The 12,098-nt window shown below is 30.4% G+C and overlaps 2 protein-coding genes across 2 annotated transcripts; both read left to right on the plus strand.

The window, feature by feature from the left end:
- Positions 1 to 455: 455 nt before the first annotated feature.
- Positions 456 to 2,754, plus strand: LOC101250787 (uncharacterized protein At5g01610). Its single transcript, XM_004235991.5, has 3 exons — positions 456 to 1,126; positions 1,574 to 1,628; positions 2,100 to 2,754. The coding sequence occupies exons 1-3, from the start codon at positions 1,025 to 1,027 to the stop codon at positions 2,477 to 2,479; spliced, it is 537 nt and encodes a 178-aa protein (XP_004236039.1). The 5' UTR covers positions 456 to 1,024; the 3' UTR covers positions 2,480 to 2,754.
- Positions 2,755 to 5,166: 2,412 nt separating this feature from the next.
- Positions 5,167 to 7,723, plus strand: eIF-5A1 (eukaryotic translation initiation factor 5A-1). The gene is given in 6 exon segments (NM_001247570.2): positions 5,167 to 5,367; positions 6,613 to 6,735; positions 6,834 to 6,890; positions 6,986 to 7,002; positions 7,005 to 7,059; positions 7,353 to 7,723. Coding segments are annotated over 6 exon segments (477 nt in total). The 5' UTR covers positions 5,167 to 5,244; the 3' UTR covers positions 7,455 to 7,723.
- The last annotated feature ends 4,375 nt before the right edge of the window (positions 7,724 to 12,098 follow it).

The following is a 12,098-nucleotide window of genomic DNA, read 5'->3' on the forward strand; positions in this document are numbered from 1 at the left end:
CTGTGGTCTAGTAATTATAATAATACACTTTGTTTTAGTCTTGAGCAAATATCATGCTGCTTTCTGCTTAAGGTTTTGCTCCTGTGTTTTGAGTAACCACTATGATCTCTCATTTTTCCCTATTTACTCTTCTAACTTTTCGAAAGAGAAACTTTGATAATGTACCATGTAAATTCAAATCTAAACATAAAATTATTTCCTAAAATAATTCCAAAATCAATTTTTTTTTAAAAAAAAAAAATCCAAGCATAATGATGGGCTAATTACTAACATGGCCTTGTAAGCAAAGAAATAGAGATGATTTAAAATTATTTGTGTGGGCATCCACCATCACATGAATTTCAAATAGATGCTAAACACTCCACATGATAGCCTAATTGGAATTAAGGCAAAATCACATGATTGCTATTTGCCACCTAAATAAAGATAAAAACACAATTCATGTACCCAACCTCATCCCAAAAAAATAATTTTAAAAAATTGAGCAAGGCTGAATTTACCGAATTTCATATTTTTAATTAAGAGAAGAGTCATATTTATTACTTTATCATAAACTTTGATAATAAGACTCGAGTCAATTACAACACCATCTTGTTTTAATTGTTCATTTTTCATATGGTACAAACAAGCCTTTCAAAGTTGGTCACACAATTACACGTAAATTAACTAAGAAGGGAAGTTTCATTAACGTAATTTTCCATTTAACTCAACGAATTTAGTTGTTGATGACACTCGACAATAATTGAGAATTTCATATTTCTATTTTTCTCAAATGTATTCACTTCCAAAAACAAACCTAATTTTCAAATTTTAAATTTCAATTTTTTATTTTTTTTTAGCCTCACATTAGAATCGCTCTTCTTTTTTTTTTTTCATTGTAGCGCCGTTATTTTTGGTAGTAGTGAGTGATGAGTGGAGATAAATAATGAGTTGTGTGAACATGACAAATTCATATCCACAGATATTTATTGCATTTTGATTCTCTTCTTCCTTATCAGCTCTCAGTGTTGTTACAGAAATTGGAATGGATAAAGCACTTACAACAGTAGTGAGCTTGAAATCAAGTACATTCTGGGTTTCGAAGAAAGCCAAACAAGAGATCTCCAATATCTCTAATGACCTATCCGTATGCTTTCTTCCTTTTTCTCTGCATTTATAGTTCTTTCAATTCTGCAATGCGCGATTCAAAATTTTGGAATTAAAAATTGTGGTGAATGCATATTTGTGATTTGTGTTATTGCATATTCAAAAATTTCGTTTGCTCAGACCTTATTCCTATCTCGTGGAGGTAGAAGTAGATACAATTGGTGCTAAATATTGTGCGTATACTTGCCTCTGTTTTTTACTGATTTGTTTTGATTTTGATCTAGAGATGGAGATCTAGGCGAGAACAATAGGGGATAGTCTCCTCTCTGATCTGGAGATTTGTTACTATTTGTGTCTGTTTGACATAAAAGTATAAGACTGTTCAAATAGTAAAAATCGAAAACTTAATTGATAGTTTATGGCAGTTCAGTTTGTTAGATAAAAGTTGTAACTGGTTCATCACGCTGCTTGATTTCACATGTTTCAGAATCTGTCTAACACTGTCGAAGAAAAGGCGAAATGGATCTTCAACAAGTTAAAAGGTATGCATATTTACTTCAATCAACTCTGCATTTTCCGGTTGTCTATGATTTAATATGTATTCATATAGTTTTTTCTCGAGTAAATGGATTTTGAAAAATTGCATTTGGAATTCTTTACTATAATATCGCATTCAAGTCTTTGGCTATCATGGATGGCAGTAACTCCGTTTCTCTACAAAGAGTAAACAGCAAAGTCTGCGTATATTCTATCCTCTCCAGACCCCACAAATAGTATTACACTGGGCATGTTGTCGTTGTATAGTTCATATCCCTATATGATAGCATTGGCGCTGAAGGATGTGGAATAAGTCATAAGTGTACTAGAATTATTAGGGTAGCGCTCCCAACTGTATTCCTTTGTAACTTATAATTGTGTATCTCAAGGATGCAAAGTTAGTTCATGCACTTATTTAGATCAATAAATCCGCAACTTATAGCACCCTAATCCGATCTGATCGTGTAATTTGCTAGGCAAACCTACAAAATCTTTGCCAGATCTCTTGCGAGAATACAACCTGCCTTGTGGTCTTTTCCCCCAAAACATAACATGCTATGAATTCGACGAGTCAAATTCAAAGCTCATTGTCTACCTGCCATCAACCTGTGAGATCTGCTTCAAGGATTCATCTGTTATGAGATATGCTACTCGCGTTAAAGGAACTCTGTCAAGGGGAAAACTCGCTGGAGTAGATGGAATGAAGACTAAGGTGTTAGTATGGGTCAAAGTCACGAGTATCAACGTTGAGAGCTACAAGTCTGATAAGTTGTGGTTCAATGCTGGAGTGAAGAAATCAAGGTCGAAAGTAGCATATGAAATACCTCGTGATGCTGTTAAAGTTGAAGAGTTTTGAGGGTTCGAGGAAGAGCAAAAGAAGTAAAAATTTCAAAAGAGAAATAATGGTCCTTCATTTTATAGAGAAAACAATGTGCATGTTCATATATATCATCTATCTATCTACTAGAGATTTTAGCCTTCTTGTTAATTGCTTGTGCATTGTGATTCTTTGTTTACATTCAGCTTATTAGATCATTAGTCTACGGGTATTATTGGACACAATTGTTTTGCCATTGGCATAATTTGATCTTTGCCCAAAAGTGAAAATGAGAATTTTAAATTTTGGTTAAAGGAGAATTATTGCTCATTGATGTTATCATCTAGCATTCTTGATCAAAGCATTGGATAGATAAGGAGTTGATGGTTGAAATGATTCTAACAGAAATCATATCAAAGGTATTTGGGATGGTTGAAAAGAAGCTAAATTTTTCTTTGTTAAAAAAAAAGAAGGTAGGATCAGAAACTTATAGCATAATCAAAATATCTTTATCCTACATCCATTATTTGTGTTTTGGAAATTTCAAGATAATCCGCAATCGCTACAATTTCAGTCATAATGTTTTCTGTGTGAGCAGACTGTGGTGAGTATTGTATAATAGCCAGGGGCGGACTCATACCTCGGTAAAAAATTACATCGTATATATAAATTAAAATTTTTGTATTTATGTGAACATATATATTTTGAACCCCTCAATGACAAGGAAAATGAGATAGCCTAGTGATAGTCCTTCTGAAACTATTTTGTTGGCTTATTTACACGTTATATTTTTATTTTTCGAATCTCCCGAATAAAAATCATAGATCCGCCATTGATAATAGCCTACAAACATGTGGCATTGAAGGAGGAACGGCTTTGGGTTATCTCCGCTGGAAAAATTTACCAATTTTGAGAAAACAATAAGATAGTATATTTTTAAAAGATCTCTATATTTCTTTAAATTCAGATAATTTAGTAAAATATGATTTTAATATTTTTGTTAAAATTCAAAACTAATTGAAGCTCATCTCTAATTTTTCTTATTCTATCCAAAAATACTGATGCTATCTTCTTGAACTGCATCAAAAAATTATAAAAAGTTCTAGACGTGATAATCACTTTTTTATGTGAAAACTTATTTTAAAGGTATTATATCAACTTTAACTTCATATCCAATATTGTTTTGTCAATGGATCCACAATTTCTTCTTTATTTTAACTTCTCATCAACATATGTCATTTTTACCCAAATAATCTAAGATGCTATTAACATCCAGCTTTGTTATGATAACCGAGATTATTTATCCTGACTTCAAATTAATAAATGTGATTTTTATAAAAGATTTATTGAGATAAGTGTCAAAAACACACACAATTATACTTATTTTTTAGTTTCATACCTAAACTATTGAAAGTTTGAGTTTCATACATAAACTATCATTTTTTAGTTTGAGAAACACACCTCTCTTTTTTATATCACTCTTATCATGGTATGTGTAATACACTCTCTCTCTTTTATTTTAAAGAATTTTCACATCACACTCCACATGGACAAAATATTCAACCTTGATAAAAAAAAATTATTAGTATTAGTTAAAATTAAAAATTAAAAAACTATTATAAGAAAATAATATTTTTTTATAAAGTAAATTATAAAATATCTTCTTACCCCCACACTATTTTTAAATTTTTTTATTTTGTTTAATTTCTTTTATAAAAGTACTTCATTTTTTACTTCAAACTCCTCATCATCATCAAGTACTAATTTAGATATTATTTTATTTTCTTAAAAATATAATTCTATCCATCCTAATTAAACCTACACTTTCAATTTTTTTTTCATTGTTTAGGTATACATATCGAAAATATTTTTTACTTGCTGTCACAAGACTTTTTATATCTTTTAGTTGTTTATGTTATGTTCGGTACACTAGTAAGAAAAATTCAAAAAATATATGTACGTGCATATCTAACACAAAATAAGAAAAACGTAAATAAATAAAAATTAGAAGTGAAAAATTAAATAGGATAGGCTAGATTTTTTTTAAATAAAATAATATCAATTTCTATTGGGGGAGGGGAAGGGGAGGATGAAATATGAAATTTTTAAAAAATACATTATAAATAATTTTTTTTAAAAAAAGGATGGGGTTGTCATAGGGGATAGGGTACATGGAGGAGCTGGTGGAGTGAGATAAGAAAAATAATTTAATTTTTTATGTGGATAGTAATCTTTAATTTTAATCAATATTAATTTATTATTATTTAATTTTTATCTAGATAAAATATTTTATCTATGTGAAATGTCATGTGCCAAAGTTTTTTCATGTATAAAAGAGAGTGCATTACGCACACACCAGTGAGATGTGTTTCTCAAATTAAAAAGTGGTAGTTTAAATACGAAACTCACACTATTAATAGTTTATGTATAAAACTAAAAAAAATAGTTAAAGAGTGTTTTTGACATTTATCTCTTTAAATTTCTTGAAAATTCATTAACCGTATAACGTAATCAACATTAATCTTCAATAAATCTCGAAAACACTATTAATTTATTGATTAATAATATTTATATAAAATAATATTTATTTGGGGTGAGGCACGCGTGGGACGGTGAAAAAGTGGATAAGCATCAAAAATAAAATTCTAAAATTTGAGCGTTATACGACTGCGTCACTTAAACGCTTTATCATATCATATATATACACGAAAAGAAACAGGCAAGCAAATCCCTCAGTCCCAGTAGTCCCAAATTTCTCCTTCTCCTTAATCCTCTCCACCGGCGAACCGGCGAAGATCAAAACGATGTCGGACGAAGAGCACCACTTCGAATCCAAGGCCGATGCCGGAGCTTCAAAGACGTATCCTCAACAAGCTGGTACTATTCGTAAAGGTGGTCACATCGTCATAAAAAATCGTCCTTGCAAGGTCTCTCTCTTCTCCCTGTTTTAATCGATGTGATTACTGATATTTGTTATTTTAGGTTTTGTTATACTGAGAATTTGTTGACATGCTGAGTATTTAGGGTTTCATATTTGATCGGTCATGATTTTTTTTGTTTTACTTTTATTGATTGTATCTGTTGAAATAACACCTTCCATACACGTTACTCCCGGAGAATTCATATGTGGTAAATACAAGTTGATATAGTGCAAATTTCAGTGGCGAAGATAGAAATTTTGTTCACAGTGTTTTAAACTTATGTCTCTGTAAAGTTATTTTTGACCTACATATACTCTAATTTTTCGATAGTGACCACCAGAGGCGAACCCAGTATTGGGAGACGGCGGAGGACTATAAAAGTTGAATGTGAGTTAGTGAAACCATGACACTTCTTCGAAAAATATTGTCAAACAAGTATAAAATCGAGTGTATATATAAATATAAATTAAAAAAATCTAACATAATTCACTCTATGTTTTGATGGTCTTGACCCTTAGTGTACACTCTGTGATTTCTAGTTCAAATCTCGCGAATCGAACTCGCGACCAGCGAGCTGCTAAGATGCCCAACGACCAGGTTTTTGACCACTACACCAACTCAATTTATATGTCTTGGGTGCACATTGAGTTATATATTTCTTGTTTCAGAATATATGTATATATGCACACAATTTTCAGAAGTGAACGGGTGCACAAGCACCCACACCCTCAAGGGTGGGTTCACCTCTGGTGATCACCCTTAAATCCATGGAGTAGCTACAATAATGAGTGCAATATGTATTAACAGAAGCTGATTCAGGACAGCTCTGTGGTTTCAACTGAACTCGTTGTTTTTGATACAAACTATTTGTATATATGAAGAGGTTGTGTATAATAACTTAACACTTGTTCTGATCTCGTTGAGGATTCTAGGTTCATCTCTATGCACACAATCGCACATGGAAATATGTATATATTTTACTCAACTATATGTCCTATTATCCCTGAGTTTGAAATGTTTCAAACCGTGCACCATTAGTCCTGGCGGATTTCTTGGCTGTCAAAATAAAATATTCCCTGTGACGGCAAAAGTTCCAGTGCCAGAAGTTTGGAGATCCAATGATCTATAGTCTAAAGCTTTGTGGTCAAGGCTTGATAGGCTTTCTTTTCTTTTCCCCATTATTAGTTATGTTGTGTGTTCCCTGATTGATTCATAGTTACAAGTACTGATAGGTCTGGTTTGTTGTTGAAGGTGGTTGAAGTTTCAACTTCCAAGACAGGCAAGCACGGTCATGCTAAATGTCACTTCGTGGCAATTGACATTTTCACTGGAAAGAAACTTGAGGATATTGTTCCCTCTTCTCACAATTGTGATGTAAGTAACTGGCTCTAGATATATCATTTCCCTTGCTGCTTCGCTATTCTCATTTTACTAAATTATTGCTAACTAATATGTTTTTGTCTTCTTTACAGGTTCCTCATGTGAATAGGACTGATTATCAACTTATTGATATCTCTGAGGATGGCTTTGTATGTATTGTGCTGTCACTTTTTCTCCGTTTGTCATTTGGATTTTGAATCTCCTTGTTTTTGGCTTTCCTATCTCACTTGTAACATTGTTTCAGGTGAGTCTGTTGACTGAAATGGTAACACCAAGGATGACTTGAGACTCCCAACTGATGATACTCTTCTGGCTCAGGTAAGCCTCAGTACAGTATCTGTTTTGGGCATCAGTGTTACTTTGCTACCTATTTTATGTTCGGGAATACAAGTTTTTGAAATGAGTAATACTTGAACACAAGCCATCATTTTTAATGGAAGGAATAACATTTACTGATTTAGAGTCATTTAAACTTAACTCTAGATTTAGATTCCACAAGGCATTAGTTCTTTATTGCGCGATCAGAAAGCATCGAATTCCTTCAATGCAAGATTAACATTTGTACCATAATACTCTTAAAACACTGTTTTTTTTCTAAATGATGAGCACAGGTCAAAGATGGTTTTGCTGAGGGGAAAGACCTGGTTCTATCAGTGATGTCTGCCATGGGAGAGGAGCAGATTTGTGGTATCAAGGACATTGGCCCTAAGTAGCTGCAGATGGTATTGGTGTATGTTTACAGAGTTTCTATAAAAGATGTATTAAGAACCAAAACTTCTTTACTTTCTCTTGCAGTTGCTCTATATAACTGCCATTTAACTATTATTATATGTGTTGTGATTAGATTCTTGTACTCACTACAGTATTTCCTTTACTCTGATATTGCTACCTTTCTAGTATCGTCTCTGGACGTAGAAACTTGCTTCTGTATCTTAAAGCTATTTCGTCATAAATTCTTTGAAGTGCTTCTGCATTGAGAGTTCAAATTTGCCCTTGCAGAGTTAAGACTTGAAATTATAGTCCGTTCATTTGGCGTGGACAGCATTGTACTCTAGTCTGAGCGTTGGGCCGAGGCTGAGTACGATTTGGGCCATAAACTATGTAGAACTGTGTAGCATTAGGGCCAGGCAGAAAAAGTGCTTGATGTAGAGTTTGTGAACAGTTGAAATCGAAAAAGGTGCTTGGTGTAGAAAGTTTTATATGGGTGAGATTTGAAAGAACAGAATATAGGTTGGTGAGTTTGAACTTAACAACCTATTTGCTCACAGGCAAAATTTCAAGTTCAGTAAGTTGATTTTCAGCTTGAAGGTTTGCCTATAGAGCAAGCGGGTCAAAAGTTTAAATCCCACATATTTTCAAGTTTAATAACGTTAACAAAAACCAAAACAAAGAAAGAAAAAAAGATCTAAATATTAACAAACCGAATTGTGTTTTGATTTAAACTATGGAGTACTAATATTAGTATTGATATTTAATTTTTAATTGAAATAAGGAATAGGAAATTAAATTTTAAATTAGTGACTAGAAAACGACAAGGAATATGAATTTTCACCATGTTGGGGGTCCAATGCCGTTGTAGCATTGTTGTTGAAATATTGGACAAAAACAAGCCAAAAGACTGGGCTGCACAGCGCATGTTCCCATATGCTCAAGATTTCATTGTACCAGAAAAGTGAAGACAATATTTAATATTTGATAGTAGATTTAAGATTTAACATTTTCCAAAATTTCAATATGGCGTTATTTATGAGTAAATTTCTTTTGCTTGAATACATTTTATATCAAAGTGTAAAGTTGCGGGACAACATGTCGAAGAATGAAAGAAGTTTCACATAGATATTAGTAAATAAGACAGGTGGTTTTATTATATAGTCTTGGACAATTTTATACTCATAAGTTAAGTGTAAGATTCATCATAATATGATATCGAAGCAGAATTCATCTCACAAGACTGGGTTCAACCTCCATTTTTACACATCACTCCACTAAACCTGAAACCACTTTCCAGAAGAGATAGTAAATCAAAATTATAAGTGAGTTTAGTTGACTTTAACAATTTAATGCAAAAATAAATAATTGTTGTTAAGCATTATGCATTAACAAAGTCATACATAAAAATAAAAGAAGTAATTGCTTCAACAAAATCTATCATAAAAATTGTCTGTGAAGCAAGAGCAATGAATGCTCATAAGAAAAAATAGGTGCAAACTTGGCCACGTTGTTATATGTATATGTCTATGTCTAGCTGGCTTAAGAATGGATGTTAAATTTCTTAGCTAAACAACAAAAAAACCTCATTTAGCTAACATGTTCTAGCGATAAATAGGATTTCCGATAAATTTCATAACTATTTTCATGTGATTAAACACTTCTTCGAATATCGTTATGGATGTCGATAACTGAAATTTTTGTATCGTATAAATACAAACAATTATTTAGTTCAATTTATTTCAAAATAGATTGATGTCTTAGAGAAAAAAAAAGAAACTAACTTTAATATATACTTCCTCTGTCCCTATTTAAGTGTCCATTTTAAAAATGACACACGTATTAAGGCACCAATGATTATCATAGGTTAGTTATAATTTTACTCTTATAGTACAACTTTCAAATATAATAAATGTATTTTTTGGTTCCAAAAGGTATGCATTACAACTTAGTAGTACTAGAAATTTTCTAGAATTAAATAAGAGCATATTAGGAAAAAAATTATTACCTTTTTTTAATTTGTTAAAATGGATAAGTAAATAAGAACAAATATAAAAAGAAATATGGACAAGTTTTTTTAAATATTATTTCTAACTTTTCACCGAAAATTTGCAGAAGGAGAAAAGAGAGAGTGAGTATAATTTGTGACGGGGAAGCAGAATGATTAACATTATGCTAACTTGAAACCAAAAGTAGAATGATTAACATTCTGAAATAATTGCACATGATTTTTGGTTGATTTGTTGATAAATCCATCCTCACTTTTTCTTTTTGCACCCATCTTTAATTAGATTGACACGTGTAAAGATCGAGAAGTATTTTTATTTGCGATATTTTTTATTTTTAAGACTTAAAGCTTAACTTTGATTATAAATTTCCTTTCGCGAGAAGATTGGTTAATATAATTCTTTTTTTTTTATGTTTTATTTCTCCCTTGGAAAAAGTTAAAAAATATTTTTTTTTTGGATGGCATATTATATTGAGGAAATATATAATAGAATAACAAGGCTATTTATTATTTTGGTAGAGAAAATGATTTGTATTTGTATGAGTAGTTGTGTATATTATTGTATAAATAGACATATAGAATATAATTTGATGGATTTTTCTAAGGGCAAATTGCAGACCTTGTTGTTCCTGAAATACGACGACACGTACAACTTATGTGCCAACTAATTTTGGTCATGTTCATTTATGGGAAGTTAGGTTTTTTTATTCATTTAGAAATTTATTTAGGAGGGAAATTTATGGTATATATTGTCAAAAAAAAAAATTCTAACATATATTTTTTTGGTTGAAATAATTAGATGCTTTTCATTTTCTTTTTTAAAAAATGGTCCATTTCTGACATTATGATCCCAGTGATACATGACATCATTATTCGCCCAAATGTTTATACTAGTTCATAAAAAAAATTTATGTGTCAATTGGAGTAACGTTATAGGGTGTTATGTGATATTGCTTCATTAGGAAATACGTATGCATAATTGAAAGGCAAAATAGAAAAAAAAAGGATAAATTAAGTAATTACTATTTTTATCGTCTTTATATTATTTTAGCCCAAAAAAAATTGAAATAAGTGTTTCCTTAAAAATCGAAGCCAAAGGTTGTTAACTATACCCTTATACTAATGTTCAATTGAAGCCAAAGGTTGTTATATACCCTTATACTAATTAATGTTCAATTTGAAGAGACATTTCCAAAATATGGGTAATTTAATTTTTTCGATCTAATAATAATTATCCACTATTGATTAGACATACAACTTAAGAAATAATAAATAATAGGTATAATATTTCTATAGTACCCTTTGAATACATTAAAGTTATTGTTTTAGAAAATGTATTAGATACTAAATAGTATTTAAAGCAAGGGCAAAATAGGCATAAGAGGATAATTATTTCTTGATTTTTTAAACTGGATAAGTATTATTGAATAACTATTAATTTTTTAATAAATATATAAAATTTGTTAAAATGACAGTTATTTTAAAACGAAAGGAATAGATTTTAGCATAATGTGCCAAAAGAAAATCTTAAAAGGAAAAGTTTTCAGAGTACAATTGATTGATAATAATTGTTCACAAGACTACAAAGTGATAATGATTCATAAGTATGTTTAAAGTTATTTTAATCACACTATATTCCTAATTAGGTATCAAGTCAAATCCCACTTGTTCCAATCGAGTAAATTGTCAAATTTCTCCCATTTTTTATGTGATTTGTTTTCCACTTTATTAAATCTCTAGTCTTATTTTGTCTCAAACTATGACATTTCATTTTTTTAACAAGAAGCCCTCTCTATAATATACTTTGAGATACAATTAAAAATTTTAACTTATACACATTAAATAATATAAAGATTTTTGATACTTTTAGTAAGAAAAATTCACCCCATATATATAAGGGGCAATATTACTAATTTTAAATTAAACTTTTAAAATATTATTACTTATATAACATTTTAATTATGAGTTATAACATATCACTTTTTATTTATAGATCAATGTAATTCCACTTTACATAGATCATCTTTTAACTTAAAAGGAGTAAAAAAGTTGCATACTATTAATTAGTCCACAAAAGTTAAACTCAAATAAATTAAGATAGTAGTCAAATGAGAATGTAATTAATTGTGACAGTACTTAAAATTTGTCCTAATTAACCTCAATAAAACTAACAGACCTATTTCTTTTTATAGTCGTATCAAAAATAATTTTTTTATCTTTACGTGAATAAGAGTAGGATAAGACCGTAAAACTTGAGTAAAATTTTTATATATATATATAATTAATTGTGTACAAATTTCAACCAACTCCTATAATATATAGGGGACTGGCCAATTTTAATTTCTTTTCCCCCTCCATTAAAAATCAAACAGCAAGATTTCGTGCTACATGATTAGTTAATTAATTACCAGCAATTCCCGCCACATAAAATTATTAAGGATTTATGGACTTATGGCTTATACACCTACTCATTATATTATAATCAATTTCTTTTAATATGACACTTGAAAAATTTAATTATGGACACTTAGCTTGTTGTACTATTTGAAATAAATTTTGAAGCACTGAGCCATTAATAAAGTTATACTCATTTATTTGACATATAGATTATTGATTTGTTTTATAAAATCAGTTATCGATA

This window comes from Solanum lycopersicum, chromosome 3, assembly GCF_036512215.1.
Source record: "Solanum lycopersicum chromosome 3, SLM_r2.1".
NCBI lineage: Eukaryota > Viridiplantae > Streptophyta > Magnoliopsida > Solanales > Solanaceae > Solanum > Solanum lycopersicum.